Source organism: Opisthocomus hoazin, chromosome 7, assembly GCF_030867145.1.
Source record: "Opisthocomus hoazin isolate bOpiHoa1 chromosome 7, bOpiHoa1.hap1, whole genome shotgun sequence".
NCBI lineage: Eukaryota > Metazoa > Chordata > Aves > Opisthocomiformes > Opisthocomidae > Opisthocomus > Opisthocomus hoazin.
In genome coordinates, this window is record NC_134420.1 from 6752604 (window position 1) to 6769910 (window position 17307).

Here is a 17307-nt window from a genome sequence, read left to right on the forward strand (position 1 = left end):
ATTTGAAAAACAGCTGTGTACAGTTAGCTGTGCTGATTTATATTAAAAGAAAAGTCAGGCTATTCCTCATTTCTTGCGAGTAGTAATATCTGCAATTCACCAGGAGCATTTTATGAAAAAGGATCAAATTAATCATTTCACAGATGAATAACTTTAAAGATCTTTTTGGTAATAGATTTCTTCCTTTGCTATCAGTCTTTGAAAAACGATGAAGCATCAGCCAAAAGTGATGTGCAGAAACTTCTGGAAATGGGCCAAAAGCAAAGGTAAGATCCCACCTCCTCCCTTCTCTTTCCATTTCCAGACTGAAAAAAGACCTTCAGTTCTTCAGTACACAACAAATAAGATCCATAATACAATACCCATAGATTTCCTCTTTTTTACTTTCATAGAGAAGCATCAGATATATAAGGGTCTTTCGCAAGTATTCCAGACAAATCTATTAGATGATGAAAATAGGACTTCAGCTAATGTCATATTTAAACACTTGCATGTTGTGTGGCTTGGGTGCAGCTGAAGGTATACATCTCAGCATCACAGCTGCCCTCGTCACAGACTCCACCCTTTATACACAAATGTGGTTTTGTAGTGGTTTGATTGTTGTGCAGCTTTTATGAAATAGAGATTAATTGCTTAAAAGTATTAATGGCCTGTTTACTACACAGATCTTAGTTGCAGATGGCAAAATTGAGTCTGCTAAGGGAAAATTTGTATTTCTTAGCTACATACTACAATCTTCTCCTTAAATCACCCTTTGAAGCCTCTCAAGGTCCGTCCAAAACTTGACTTTTGCTTCTAAGGGATTCAGCTATTGAGCATGCTGCCCAACCACTGTTCCCAGAGATAGACCCTGGACGGGTGCAATACACACTATGCTGCTCAACAGCCCTCACCCTCCTTCAGAAAAGAAAAGGTTTTTACAATATAGTCCAAGAAATGCCTTGGAGATATCGCTGTGGCTTGATGGGCTGTTACAGGCTTACTGGATTTTACTGCTAGAGAGGTGTGGAAGTTGCGTGTAAGAATCAGGTGTTAAAAATGTGCCAGAGAATCCCCGTCATAGAATTTTGCTAAGGAAGGGTCGCTGTTTATTTGCCAGCAGCTTCAAGCTGTACCTCCTCTGGAGCAAGTGAAGGACAGTGAACGTTCTGGTATGCTTAAATCTATTGTGTTTGAACAAAAATTCAAAATATATCTCAGTATTAATCTTATCTACTTTCTTTGGACATTTGTAAGCTGTGTTTTGTCTGTGAGCACTATTTTCATTATTCTCTGCAATGATGGATGGTAAACTTTAGTGTGCTGGAATCTTGTTTAAGTAGGTGTAGTTCTGCTGACTTCAAATTAGATTTGTTTTTTTTAAATCTTTTGTGTGAATTTTTCAGTACTTAACCAAGTTGCAAGTAAAAATTTGTCACTTTACTATGATGCCTCAAGTATTGTTCTCTCTGTGCACCATTAGCACTTGGAAATGGTTGCATCTGTTTATACAGTAAGGGAGCCGTATTATGCTGATGGTGCATTGGTTTCATGCTGCTCAGTCACTATTTCATTTAAAACTGTGTTGTACCAGTATTGCCAAAATTGCTAAAAATAGTAGAGTTATAGGCTAACAAGAAAGATTATCCAGCAGCTCACGAGTTCTGTTCCTGTATGAACTAGATGGTTTCCATTCCAGTTTAGTTTTCACTGGGCTAAATTATTTTCTGTGTATAAACCCAGTTTCACATCGGTCTCCTGTGAAGGTTTTTCTGTGTGAGCAACAGCCTTGAAAAAGCTCTGCAGCTGTTCTGAAATACGGCACTCTTCTACTTTACCACAGCTCCAAAGTGCGCGTGTGCCGTGCGTAGAAAGAGATGGCCAGCAGAGGATCTGGGCCCGCTGCAATTCTCACAGCTTCTGGCTGCATCAGTAATACAAAATTTTTTTGGGGTTTAAATAAAGCCCAATCCAAACAATTATATTCTTGTTTTTTTCTTGTCCATTTGTATGCCAGAATCTTCTTCTGAATTTTGTGTTTCTTTTCTGAAGAAAGAAGCATGTGAAGGTTGAATTTTACCACAGCATTGTTTATTTATTAATTTTAAAAGAGATATGAACTAGTTCTTACTGATAATAGTGTGGTTTCATTTCAATGAGTCTTCAGTAGCCCACTTTCCCTGCTTTTTCAGTGCCAAAGTTTTTTGCTAAAAATTATACACTGGCAGATGTTTTGCACAGCAGGCTACTCAGTAGATGTAAAAGGTGGCCAATTTCCATCATAGATAATTTTTGTCTTGCGTTGGCACTATAGTTCATGGGGTCGTTATGATTTTATTAGCAAGACACATAGAGACCGCACATCTGTCTGTTACTCTGAATAATTAAAGGTGCTTTTTCTTGAATCTGAAGAGTTATTTCTTAATGGACACTTGTGATGAAGTTTATTCTGTGTTTTCCACAAACTAGGGAAGAAATGAAATCTCTTCAGGAGGCCTTTCAAAAGCAACTTAATGAAGCAGCTGAGAAAGCAGAAAAACAGCAGGCTACTGTGAGTGCTTCCTTGTCCCTCTTTCATTATTTTTGTTTGTTTCTTCTGTATTTTTTTAATCCTTCTGCCTTGAGAATGTGTCATTAGCTGAAAAAACTTTGCATGTAAAAAACTTCTGTTTCAGGTATGTGTTGGTACTTTACAAGCTTCAAGAAAGGAGCTGAACAAAGTTTGTGTGTTCAAAAGCGCTAAGATCCCCGTCTTCACTAATTTCTGTGAGATTTAGCTGTGTGTATGCACTTCTGCAGACTTGAGCCTGGACACTTGGGCCTAAGTCTTTTCACTGATGAGGCTGTCATTGTGGACTCTCATGTCTCATCTACACCAGTGTGCACTGTCACACACCCGCTGACTCTTTTGGAATCACTACTGATTTTCAGCAACGAAAAGATAGTGTCCAATTTTGACCACAGTAGATCTAATTATTACTGTAGGAAGGTATTAAGTCCCATTAAGATTTCATGCGCTAACGAAATTCTGTTTCTGGATAAATTGTGCAATTGGTTGGATTTTTGAGTAGCACTGTAATGCAGGGGGGGCAGAAATTGCCACGTTTTGCTACTGCAGAAAATAAGAGTAGAATCACGTTTTCGGCTAAGATGGAAAAAAGAAATTTTTCCTGTGTTAGTAGTATTCCTGTAACATGAACACCACTGAGTATAACTTGACTAGATAATCTCTAGAGGTTCCTTCAAACCTCAAGTGTTCTGTGATTCTAACTCTGGGCTTTAAAACAAGCTGCTAGAAGGGTTTATAGTTCTATTTTTAGTTTCGTGTTGGACGATTACTGGTTTATTTAGTAATATTTGACTGTGTTCCAGGCTTACAAAACAAGGGTTCCTCCAAGACAGAGGTTTAAAAATAATTATGAAATTCAGCAAGTGTTTATAAATGCCTTCTTTTGTGTGAGTGTGATTCACGTGTGGCTTTATGTCCTTGGTGAACAAGATACGAGTTTAAGCCCTTGGTGAACAAGATGTGAGAGTGCCTGTTTTACATGCTACCTTCCAATTAGAAACAATGCAGATTTTGAACCACAGTATTCGTTTTGCAGGTTTCTTTCAATTAACGTGATTTTTGAAAACATTTTTTCCCCTCTGCTGCTCAGAAGTCTGAAGGGTAAAGATAGTGTTTTACCTCTTCTTGTGTCCCCTACAACATCTGCTTAGTGGATTTTTGGTACTTGTAATTTTGTCTTGAGAACAAAAATCCTCTTTTGTTCTTGAGGGCAGAAAAGGAGTAAAGTGAATGCTGTGTTGAATTTGAAAAGAATAACATATTTTGGGGGTTTTTCTCCATAGCCAGGGCAGCATATATCCAGAAAAAAACCCCATCTGCTCTGTTTTTAAGATCGTGTTGTGCTGAGGCAAGATATATCGGCCCCAAATAAGAAAAAAATGCGAACCTACTTGTCTCTGCTAAGTACTCGGAACATGCTGGTTGAAAGTTGTCTTTATTCAGGTGCATGAACACATTCTCACTAGCTTTATCATCATAATGAGATGTAGTCCTACAAATTAATGGCAGAAAACATATTTTGTTATTTAATCTCTGTATTAGATTTTGGTATTCAAGACTAATTCAGCTGTGAGTTAAATAAATCTCAGATGTAGTGAATGGATTATTGGCTCTGTTGTTCTATGTAATACAGTGGTTTTTTCAAACTTGAACAGCCGTGCCCTGTGTAAATGCAATCCACGCCCTAGCACTGGGGAAGAACACAAGATTTGTTCTACACAAGTCAAACAAAACCTACTGTTAACTGTCAGCAAAAATATTACCTGGTGTAGAAACCAGGAAAGCTCCCTCTGAGTTCATAACAGAACTTGGCTTGGAGTGTTGTCAGCTGATGGGAGAAAGTGAATCCTTGAGCTGTATTCTAAAACTTGCTAATGACAGGATATTACATTTGCCACTGATTTTAAAGAAAGCAGAACTGTGTCCTTGGTTTGTGACATTTATTTCTTTACGCCTCAGGCTACAATGTACATAATGAAGCTCACCAATACAGTGAGACTGAATGAATATTCAAAAAGTGCTTCAGGATCCTCAGATGAAAGCTGCGATAGAAATGGAAATAAACACTATTACTGTCACACAGGATTACTTTACACCTGGTTTCTCCGTGTGTTTCACTTTTTTCTGAAGCCAATATGAAAGCTATGAAAGAAGGTTAGGTACTTTAAGGCAAGCCTAGCTAAAACATGGAAGCTTGAATTTAATTCTGATTTAATGAATTATGAGTCTTGTTTCTAATCCAATTTAAGCACATTTTATTCTACAGGATTTAGTGAAGTAAATATTAATTTTCATCAGAGTAAAAAAGAATAGAATTACATTTATCAAAAACACATGAATAAAAACACTTGAGGGGGGTTAGAAATACATATTTCTTTTCTGCACTTGCCAAGGAGGTGTAGTACAAGGCTTACTGTATGTTAATTGACTATATATATTCAACAGGGAATGCCTGCCTGAAGGTACTCTTTATTAGGTAAATCCAAAAGTGTAAGTAAAATTTTGCAAGAACTAAGTCAATTTACATGAAAAATAACCTGGGAAAGTATTCAAGGACTCTGACCAAACCGACAGGATAAAGGAGACGCCACAGCAATGCAATTACACTTTGCATCCACGTCTTGTGCGATCTATGGCAGGACTCTTTGCTATCAGTTGCACAAATGATTGATCAGAAACAACGTTATCAATGTCACTGTGCATGCTGGTCCATTTTTTGGCCCTGTAAGACTAGAGAAGCTGAGAACAGCAGGCAGCTAAAAAGCTGCCATTCTGAGGATCTGCTGACTTGGTGGTGGGTACAGTCTCTCAGAGAGAAGCCAGCGGAGCTGCTGCTAGGTAGTAACAACTTTCTGAGGGTAGAAGCAGCCCTTTGTTTTGAGGAAACAAAAAGGAGGTGTAAAGACATTCCTGTCCTTTACAGTACTAATCACACTGAGGACTGACCTGGGGGCCCTTAGCAGGAGTGAGCAATCCCTTTTGGGATTCTTTGTCTTCTGCATCTATATCACTAACACGTGAAGAGCAGAAGCAGTCCACCTTGGGATGGGTCTTTTCTAGAAAATATATGGCAGACCTTGGATAAATTTATGCCTCTTGTTTCAGCTGCTCTATCTGGGGTAGTAAAATGTGTAGAGGAGTACTGGGTATGATAAGGATGGTTTTAATTATTAGAGTAGTTCTATGTTACAAAGTTCAAGGTCAAATACAGTCTTCCAGAAAGCCTTGGGTTGTGAGGGAGCTTCTCTACAGACCATCTCACACTAGAACTATGGAGTATTTGTATATCAAAAAGCATTTCTTAAAGAGATAAAGCTTGTTAGTCAGAAGCACCATACTGGGCTTAGTTATAAAACACGTATATAAAATGTGTAAGATGTAATTTCAAATAACCTGTTGTCCTCTTTAAGAATTGATGAAGGTTGACAGTGCTATTTGTTCTGCATTTAATATCAAATATGGAGGCAGTTCATAATAGGTTGTAATGCAGTGAGAAAATTTATTAATAATGTCAAGCTGTATCTCTAAATGTGAAGTGGAACCACTTCTTCCAGGAACAGGAGTAGGGACCACAGACTAATTTTCACTTTTGTTAACCAAAAGGCAGAGGGCAAATAACACACGTAACTTGAAAGTGTTTTTTTTCCAGTGGATATGAATAAATAGGCTAAGTAGTCATTCTGTATCTTTGCATTAGGTTAACAGGCTTTTAGAGCTTTTTGGAGAAGGACTCTTCATTGCTTGAGGGAGAAAATATGAAGAATGAAACAGGGAAATACTCAAAAAGAGTTTGGCTAAATAGATTAAGCTTAGTGTGTCTTTTACATTTTGTTTCCTGTTGGTAATTTACATCATATTAAGAATTTTGAAAAAGGCATGGTGATGGAATTGTTTGACAATACAGTTACAGTAGCGTCTGTCAAAATAAAGGAGAAAATATGTCTGTGAATTCCTTTTTCCCAGTTGCTCAGTGTTCACTATAAAAAATGAGAATTAAGTAATTATGCATGACTTGTAAAAACAAACAATAAACAATATGGTTATTTTGAAATCAGTAGGGTTTTTCTTAGTAACAAAATACTAACACAATACAGGGAATTTAATTCAGAGATATCCACCCCCAAACAAGAAGCTGAAGAACCATTACAAACTCATGTCTGTGATATTTTTAATGAAAAGATCAGATGTTCATTTCACTTCAAAAATATTTTGTTTAGTAACAACCCTTATGACAGGTCCTAAAGTCCCAAATATCTCTGACAAAATTTTTATTAATTAAAATATACCTTACATCTTAAAAGTTACATTCATCTAAGAAATCCTCTTAGATAAAAGTATATTTAGCTTTGCTTTTCAAAGTGTTTAACACTTTGTAGAAGACTTTTTTCCAGAGGAAAGAATATTTCCTATGCTTTAGGCAATAGCCTCACCAGTTCTCTCTGGCTTTTGGAGTCAATTCCTACACTATAACTCAAAAATTAGATCATGAAAATTAATACTGAGTACGATAGGGTTTCCAGATATTGCCAAAACAGTTAGGAGTTAGTGAATGTGTTCCAGTCCAATCTTAATTGCTGAAGTCTTAGTCCTGAGCGAGATATGAGAAGTCTGGAGGTTAGCAAATAAGCATGCAGCTGAGCTTTGGCTGTGTAGTAATGATGTTATATTGGTATTCTTCCATCCTTCGTCTGTAGTGAATAACTAACTAGTGTCTGACTCTTAGAATTAGATCACTGCCATCTGCTAAAGCATTCTGAATTTCTATGGGGGAAAATTTAATTTGAACATTTCAAGGTCACAAACTGCTGTGAGTAAAGGCCACTGAATGGAAGCTGTTGCCTTTAATAAATGTAATGAGCTCTGAAACACACAAAGCTCCAAGTACCTTGGATGCCTGTCTCGGGGAGACAGAAACAGTGTCCTTGCTCTATATTGCAAAGTTCAGCCTTAGAACAATGTATTTCTATTATGTATTTTCATAATTACAGCTAGATAGTAATAAAAGGCAGCCAACATGTGGAAAGAGGTGAACGTCAAACAAGAACAAAGAGTGGGTAAAGAAGAGGAGGAGATGTAGAATGTTTCTTCATTTCAATTTTTCAGTTTCTGTGCCTTGTAATTTAGAGCTGGGTATAAATGTCTATTCTTGCTTATTATGCTATCAGGATTTGGTGACTGAAAGTAGAGTTTTTACATCTCTTCTGTAAAATGGTATTATGCTTTGTCCTTGGGACTGACTAAAAGCATCATGCAAGTGGTCTGATGCAGACTGATCTGCCTGAAAGCATGAAGTTACAGCATAGATGCACTTAAATAGATAGACAAGGTTGTCTCTCTATTAGCTCCGTAGCCAGGCCATATGTTTCCCTCCTATGTAGCCCTCTGTAGCCGTGCCTTATGACTAAGTGGTTCTTCCGTTGTTAGAGATTTAGTAGAAGAGCTTTAAAAATGCTGTTACAATATGAAAGCAAAATGAATGACTTTTTCATTAATATTGGTATTACTTTTAAAAGAAAGGGATGTAAAGAAATATTTTTTAGTTATTCAGATAAGCTAAAACAGTAAGTTTGCTGTATTTAAAATGTCCGTATTAGTAATATCAGATGCATGTGTCTGTGAATAGTAATTAACAAAAATTATTGGTTTAACTAACATAGATTGTTGTTTAAATTAACAGTGCTGTGGTATCTTAAATCTCTTTGCATTAGAAGATCCAAGCTGGTACTTACAAGCCATGTATAGAGAGCTCACAGATAATAATTTTGGTATCATATCTCTTTAATTATTTCATATATATACAGATATAGAGGTGAAGTGATTTGAAGGAATATTAATATTCTCTTGAGAGTTATGACTAAGAAAGGGAACACACCTTAATAGAGGTCACACTATTATTTTTGTCAGTATTTAGTGGTAGCTGGCAAATGTTTTGAACGGCTGAAAAACCAAAACCCACTGTGTGAATAGTTATTTTATGTTTTTCCCCATTTAATCCTGGTCTTGTATTTTGATTGTGACCTTTATTTTTTGTTGTGCAAAATCTTGATATTTATACAGTGTACATGGACTAAATTTCAGTATTTGTGGACGTGATTGTTAGGCAAGTGCTGAACATATTCATCTTCTGTTAAAACACTGCCCTCAGTGTTAGCTCTATGTGGAGTTAGTATTTCCACAACCAAACCACTGAGAGAATTTGGGAAGAGTTTGCAAAAGATGTTCCATTTCTGCATATGAGGTGGCACCAGTCTCATGGATCACCTGCCTATTGTTCTCTTGTAGTGATGATAGTGTTCTCTGACTTCTCTTTTGATACTGGTGAGAGGGATGTCAAGTCTGGTGATCGTTTTTAAATTACTGACATCGGTCTACTGGAGTGTGGACATGATTCTGAGAACAACTGTCACATCGTGCAGATTCAGTCTCATTTTTTATCTGCAGGAGATCCAAACCATTAATCTCTAGGTCAATGCCTCTATAATCTAAATCCGTTTTCTTCCGGAGATTTTATTTTCTTAACAAATTTGCTTCAATGTCAGAACAACTTAGTTTCTCATGAACATAGATAGGCTTTTGTATCAATGAGGGGAGAACGTGGAATGGGGCACTGGGTATACAAGGATGAGTATTTTGCTAATTAAGGTATCCAAGAACATTTCCTTTCAAAGTGAAAGGAATGCGTTCTTTTAGTCCCATTGTTCTAATTGCATTCTCCTTTCTTCCATCATGTTCTGTAAGCTAGAAGGAACGCTCAGTCCTGAAAGAAACTTAGGCTGATATGTAAAAACAATCTTTTAAATTGTGTTCATTTAAATTCAGTCTTAAAACTAGAGACGGGAATTTCTACTTTGCAAGGTGAGCATTTGTAATGAATAGGAACTAGACCAGATTTGAATGCTTTCACATATAATACGTTTTATTCCACAGGTGAGTCTGATTAGAATCAATGGGTTTCTCTCATTAGGACCAGTACTGTAGCATTCAAATCAAATAACTGTGTTAGAAACCTGCTATGATAGATGTTGTGTTCTTAGAAGGTGAAAAAATTTTGAGATCATAAAATCAGTTAGTATTGTCATAAAAACCCTTAGTTCTCTGCAGATCACATTGGACTTCATTGCGAAAAATTAACACTATATTTACTGGTGCAAAAGTAAAGTAAGCTCATTTCTGTACAACAGTTTTCTTATCTTGATTATAAATTTTCTAGTAAATATCATGCTAAGCGTTTGTAGATTTAGCAAATACCTAACTGTGGGCTATATCAGTTTGGTATAGAAGCAGAAGGTTTTTCTGGTCTTGTTTTTTTCCCAAAGCTGTGAGTAGAGTAAAAAAATAATTAATGGTCAAACTGATGTTTAGTACATTTCAACAACTCACACTCCACATTTGCCTAAAATTCTAGATTAACTTTTTGAAGACTGAAATGGAAAGGAAGAGCAAAATGATCCGTGACCTCCAAAACGAGGTAAGAGGAACACTTGATTGTCTTCTCCATTCAGCGTTTACACTGAAAGAGGTTATTGTTTGGCTTCTTATTTAAAACTCACGTTGTTGTCACAGAAAGATAAAGGTCCAGTGAAAAACTCTAAATTCAAAAGCAAAAAAAAAGACCGTGCGCATTTAGAAATAGTATTCTATTGAATGCAACTGTTGACTTCTTGCGACTGGTGCGTGGGTCCATAGTATGCCTCTGTAACTTTTGCTGTGCTTCTGAGTTGTGCTTTTTCAGAGAGGAATACTTCATTCAGCTCTACATATTATTGATACACAGTGAAAATTTATCTATAATATTGTTACCTGTTTTAAGAATAAACAACGAGAGGAGGAGAAAGGAAATACTATTTCAGAATTGAGATTCTTAATAAAATTTTAAAACCCCACATTCCTAAAATGTTTTCTTGAGCTTTATGTAATGAATATTAATCTCAAATTGATCCCAAAATGCCCAATAAAACATAAAGCATGTTTTATTTAATTATTTTAGTATTAAACTGAATTTATTTTGAAATTTGATCTTAGAATAGAAATTTAAAATATTTGAGCAGCATCATATTGTTTTCCTCCTTTTTCTTCCCAATTTATCTAAATTTCCCTTTCCATTTCTTATAGTTTTCATAGTTGTTTTTTTTTAATTTCCATAGTTTCCCATTCTATTCCTTATAGTTTCCCCTCATTTTGCAAAGAACTTTGCCCTTGAAAATATTTTATTCAGATGATCTCTTGTTCTCTTACCAGCCAGGCTTCTTGTCTTTATCTGTTCTGTTCAATTCTTATGTTTTGCTCTCCTAAACTATTCTAAGTTTGATGTGTATGAAAACTTGGTCTCCTTAAAGAACTTATTTAAACAGTGATCTCTGTCGTTGGTCTACGAGAGTGTATATATACAGTTAGTGTGAAAAAAGTGCGCATTTTAACTCACAAAGGAAATATTGCCTATTTCAGTTGCTCGTGTTATTTAAGCCTTGATCTCAGCTGTCTTCATCTACAGTCACAACTACCTTGCTTTCTTTTCCCATCTGTGATCACTGGATGCTTTGCAATTGAGCCTGTTAATTCTAATAAATCATATCAGTCTGATCCTATTGACCAGCTGTAAAAAGTCCTGTCTCTTATTGCACACAAATAAAAACTTCATTAGTGAACATTCAAACCCTCTGACTGCTAATGATTTTCTTAGGTAGGTCAGTAGACTTTTGTAATATTTAGAGTATTTATTGCACATTTTAGAGAATCTTCTTTGAAAGCAATCTTTCTTTTTGACACCAAAAGTATTTGTTTCTCAGTTTAAAGATGGAGTGATTCAGCAATGTTTTATTTCCTTATACCCTCCTGTCTGAAGTTGCAAGAGCTGACTGGGTAAACTGGATGTATTGATGTTGCAAGCGTTTCAGGCTTATCGCGAGACCTTTCAGAAAAACCTCTAACTTTCAGACCTACAATTTTATGTTTCCAATTGTCTGTCAGTCTGCAGAGTGACAAAACATCTCCATCACTATGTGAGATGAATGGGCATTTAAGAACGCTCGACATTCCTTCCATTTAAAACAAAGATATGTTGACTTGGATACCCAGAGATATACCGATTCACACAGGTTTTACATCTGTGTTTCTCTCTCCCTGTTAGGAAAAAAAGAAAAAAGAGGAAGTCAGGTGAAATTCTAGGGTACCCGAGATAAGAGAAGTTTGCATCGCAAATAGATTCTGGGCAGTGGCAAACCCCAGGAGCCACTGTGATCTGGTGGATGGCACTCTGGGTATGGCACAGCAGTATGACTCCTCTCGTCTTTTGAATTACACAACCATAAGAGATGCTCGATAGTCTGTCAGTCTCAGTAACTTGTCTGTGACAATGGCAATAGCAAAAGCTGTTAGGGCAGGGTGCATGAGCCTGCCTCACTTCCCACAGCAGCCGCAGTCACTGGGGTTGGGATTTTAGAAGATGCATCCCTGCCTATTACCTGTAGTGTATTTATATGAACCTGCTGTGCATTAATTTATCTAAATCCTTTTTTGATAACAGATACCTCCACAACTTCTTACACTGTCAAATTCCCTCTTACTTCACTGTTTAACCTGAATTTTTTTTTGTCCTTTCCTGTTCTCCTCCCCTGAACAAGATTTTCTGAACTGAGTTATTCCCTGTGTAGCTGCTTTAGCTTGGTTGAGTCATTCAAGGTTTTGAGGGCCTCTAATACATTATTTTTGAATAGCTTGTAGGCAGTTTGTATGGATTTTTTTGGTCATCTGACTACTCCTTTCAGAATTCGTTGTTATTTGCCGTATTTTTACATAATATTCTCTCATGAGATTGAATGCCTGCATGCTGGATTTATACGTCTTTTGCTGTCCTGCCACAGTAGTACCCCTTACTGCACCTTGTTAGCAGTTGCAAACAGTCTGCCATTAGTTCCTCTTCAACTCATCCCAAGGAAACCCTTGAAAATAAACCAGAATAATGTCTTTTAGTGGTGGCTGCAAGGCTGGCTGCAGTCATCTACTGTGTCGCTTCTTTCAGTCACGTTGAAATATCTGGCGCTAGATGAAGCTTCAGTCTGGTTGGGGTCTCTACACTATGTGAAGAATGAAAAAGATTACAATTTCTCTTCAATATCTTGGCAAATTCTTGGACAATATATAGACACACAGGGAAAAAGTACATCTGTAAACCGAGTGATTGACATTTGTAAGATAGTAAATATTTAAGACATACTTTTCATGTGTATGTCTATTATCCTGCCACACCTGGTTGTCTTTTTTAAGTTTTTTAGGGAAGTATTTTGACTAGAAAACAGTGGAGAAGATGGATAGGGGTTTTGTGAGTCACTGAGTGAGCAGTTTCTGTTCTGTATAAATATTATTTGGGGCACCTGTGGTTGGGGCTTCTCAACGAGCAAAAAGAAATAGTATATTGAAAAATGATAGTTGTCCTTAGAGACAGAGCAATGATTAAATTAGAGATAACAGTTTAAAAGAGAAGGAGAACACACCAGGCAAATAAAAAAAATGTTGTTTCCTGAAGCCTTCAATGATGTCTTCTACTCTAGCTTACCTGCTTCTCCTTCCTCCGTATGTCTAAATTACGTAGGATTTGACTATTGTTCGACTGGAATTATTTGAAAAGGTCAGTCTGATTTGCATTATTCAGCTATTCCAGGTGATAAAATTAAAAAGAGGAAAAAAAAAATTTACTGAAGAGAAATAAAAGGCTACATTCTTCTCTGGGGAAATACTGAATTAAAGGCTAGATGCTCTAAATGGAACTACAGAATCTTCCAGTACATTCTACAAATGTATCAAATTTGGTGTGGGAATTAAAGGATTAAACCTTACAGAAGGAATATAATGACAAAGATATGACTAAGGGAAAGAGACTTTATAGCATCTGAAGCAAAGAGGAAATGAGGTGTCGAAAAAATGCAACAAAGATTTTGTCTTCTAGGTTTTCAAAGTTGCATGAGGATTGACTGCCTCCCCCCTCACACCCAACCCACCCCTCAAAGCTCCCACCCCCCAGACACAAGGGTTTTTCACACCGATATCTTTAAGAGCAGCAATGATACATAGCTAAAAAAGAAAACTGAGGAAGAGGTTTGATGCAAGTACTGACAGTGCTTCCATTCAGGTGACACATCTGCCATTCCTTTGTTGCTACCCTATCCAAACACATTCACGTGGATAAATACTGGAAAAGTCTCTTGTTTCTCATTTAATGAAACTACCTGCAATATTTCAATTTTTTATGTTGTCATCTTGCAAGATGTTCTGAGAGCTGTAGAAGATAATTGTGGGCACTGTTTATTTTGCACATCTTTTAGGAGGAAGCACGTAGCAGTACTTGTGATTAAAGAAGAACTGTGGTCCTGGTGTGCCTTGGAAATAGGAAGCTCTGGCATATACTGTTCTTGGCTTAGTCAACTAAACTTGCCTCGAGAGAAATTTGATTTGAGAGAATTGCTTAGTCCTTCTGTGCATCAGCTACTGTGTGGAAAAGGAACCAATAGCTATACCTACCTCTAATGGCTTTTGGTTCAACTTCCATAGTGTGTTTGCCAATTAATTCTGCTGATAAATTTTTCTGGAATTTCAGTATTTGTTTTTGAGGGCCTAAATAATGACTACTTAATTTGACAAAGATTTAACTGAAATTAAATGGTATGACTTTGAGGAAATGTGTTATCTAGGTCCTGCCTCCAGTCACTGAATATACAGTATGCTTTTACAAATCTTGTTTGCAAAATTGGTTATGCTGTGTATCTAAATAATTGATAGCATTTTATATTTATTTTTAAAAATTGCTATCTGCGCATAGATATATAGAGACAGGTAATGAAAATGGAATTCCTTTCATAGCTACTTTTGTCCTCTCAAATATCACATTCACCCTCAGTTTCTATTGGCAAATTGTGAATTCTGCAATCTCAGGCTCTTCTATGACTATAAAAATAATTCCCTGGTTAGTTCTGTTCTTTCAGCGCATGCCCTACTGCCATTCAGCTTTGCAATTTGGAGATGGGAATAGACAGCAACAGCCTTCTGACTGCATACAGTAGCTGTGATGTAGCATGTTGAGGACAGGGTGTTGTACAGAAAGGCAATTTTCAGGCTATTCAGGGCTTTGGAAAAAAACAGTTAACAACAAAAACAGTCCCCGGTGTAGAGGGGAATAAAGCGCCAGGTACAGCACATAGGGATTATGTGTCTAAAAAGCCTGTCTTTTTTAGAGGTCTCTAAGTGCTTCCTGCAATACCAGAAGAAATCTGTCAGACTTCCAGCTGTAATACCATGCAGCTTGTGCTAATGTAGTCTAATAAACAATTGACATGTAAACAGATAAGCTTTTATTTTGAGAAGTTTCTGTTACTGACAAAGAAACCAAGAGTTTTGAAAATTCAGAAGCACTGGTGGACCTAAGAAACTTGGCAAAAATGTAAACTAAAATAGAATATGTATAAAATACTGAAAATTTTCAGTTTTGGAGGCCACCTGTTACAGAGTGGGCAGCTCACTTCTACCATGGCAGTTATCTATCATTTGTAGAAAATGATGTCAAAACCGCTCTAAAAATGAAGCTAAAGCAGGATGCTGTGTTAACCCTGGTTTATTAAAGTGATCAGAAAAATCATGGGTCTTAATAATGGTTATTTGGCATTCAGAATGGATCATTTTGGGTGCACCTCTAAATACATGTATACACGCTGGATACCTTTCTTAAATCAGTGTCTGCATTGACATCTGTTGTGCATTTTGTTAGTTTTTCATTCATTTCCTACTCGTACACCTATAAAAGCCATCTTCAGTTAAAGGTCAGTGTCCTAGCTGATGTACACTTTTATGCAATTTCCTTGAAATAAAGGAGTCGGGATGTTTCCCCAAAAGTCAATAAATGGTGCATATTCTCTACTGGCAGTGAAATGTTACTCAGCTTTGTCACACAGATGCTGTAGTTGCTTCACATTAGACTTAGAAGCATGCACTAAAAAAAAGAGTTTACCCTCATTTAAACCATTTAATTACATTTAATTAGGTAAGAAATGACTGTCTAGCTAGTCACATTATGTTTGGGCAAAGTGTTTTACAATATCTCTGTGTATACATATCTTAACATATGTTAATAACTACAGATTCTGTTTACAACAATGTCATGTATTTATAGAGTTGAGCGAGTGATTTATATCAGGCAATATATTTCTTTGCTGTTTAGGCTGTGGCAGAACTTTGAAAAACAAGAATTACATAAAAGATACATTATTGTACAGGCAATACAAAGTAAACCATGAGGGGAAAATTAATTTGACCGTAGCTCTCAGTAGTATGTCTTCTCTTCGCCAAGAAGCATAGTTTTAAATAACTACCTTGTAAATAGTACTTTTATTCTATTCGTGTAAAAATTGTGGCTATAGCTTTTGTGTCAAGTAAATCATCCTGAAAAAGAATTTTCCTCAACTTCTCTGTGCTTAGCTGCACTAATAAAAGGTAAAGTCAGAGCAGTTTAAAGTCTCACCTTATCTATTGGGAATTTCATGCCCTGCAGGGTGAATTCAATCAAGCTGCATTGAATTATGGTGGCGAAAAAAACCCCAAGAAACCTCCCTTAGTGAAGCAGAAATGAAATTTTAAGGCTTTGAGGCTGTATGCTGATACTATTCTATAAAGGAGGACATTGTATTTTTTCACTTGCCATATTCTGCAGATAAAACTAACTTTTTTTTTCCGAAGATAAAAGCCTTTCCCTCAAGAAGAAAGTTGGGTTAAGTCCTGTTCCCTCTTTGGGTGCTGCATTGGTTCTACAATTCAGAAGAAAACATCCACAAGTGTCAGAGGCAGGGGGGCACTGCCCAGGGAAAGCTGAATAAGCTGGAAGAGTAGAAGAGCAGCTTCACAGATCATATTCTGCTGAAGGGCTTTGAATTCAGTATTGTTACTTGATTGATTACACCTTCTTTTGAAATAAAAGTGTGTCGTATTTTTTTTTTTTTAAATTTTGCTTAAAACTGTCCAGGAGATTTTTTTTTTTTTTTTTTTATGAAAAAGATAAGGAAAAGTTGATAATGCAGTTTAATACATTGAAAATGGCTTTTAGGGGACAACATACGAGGTCACACAGAAACCAAATCCTATTGCATCACGATTGTTTGTGAGCTATATTTGTAGTGATACAGTAGCAACTGCAGTGAATGTCAGAAAAACCTTTTGTTTTTAAAAATGTTGTTTTCCCGACCTTGTAGACCCAAAAGTGTAGGGCACATTCTCTCATTTGCTGTTGAGTGACAATTAGAATCAGAGCATCAGTTAAGGGAGCACAATGGTTCTGCTGTGTCTGGATCCTTCTCTCCTAGGTACTGCCATTGTTTTGGATTCTTCATTCATTCTTTACATCCAGATCCAGGGTTTATAAAAACTCTGATTCACAGCCATAAAGTACTAGAAAGTGAAGGAGATATTCAAATGAGAATGTTTAGGTAAAATGTATCCTTAACGAATGAGAATATTAAAAACTAAATGTATACCTGTTAGGGCTCTCTTTTCATCCTGTACTTAGCCACAACGTTTAGAAAACTGTCTGCTTGGATTTTGCCCAATATTCTTTATCTGTCATCTTTTCAATTAACTGCAGTGTTGAAAATCATAGCATTGTTCCTATGTAATCCTGCTGAAGTCATTCTGATGTCTTTACCCAGTTTTTCCGTGCCGCCCGGGACACTTTATTAAATTCTTGTTTCTGACATCCTCCTTCATTAAGTCTAAAGTTCCGAAAT

At 36.6% G+C, this 17307-nt stretch overlaps 1 protein-coding gene across 1 annotated transcript in view; it reads left to right on the forward strand.

Annotated features, from left to right (window-relative positions):
* Positions 1-17307, forward strand: part of LUZP2 (leucine zipper protein 2) — a 212505-nt gene that overhangs the window by 98445 nt on the left and 96753 nt on the right. Inside the window, exons 3-5 of the mRNA XM_075425668.1 lie at positions 196-266; positions 2449-2530; positions 9954-10016. Coding sequence (XP_075281783.1) covers positions 196-266; positions 2449-2530; positions 9954-10016 — 216 coding nt within the window. The remainder of the gene's footprint in view (positions 1-195; positions 267-2448; positions 2531-9953; positions 10017-17307) is intronic.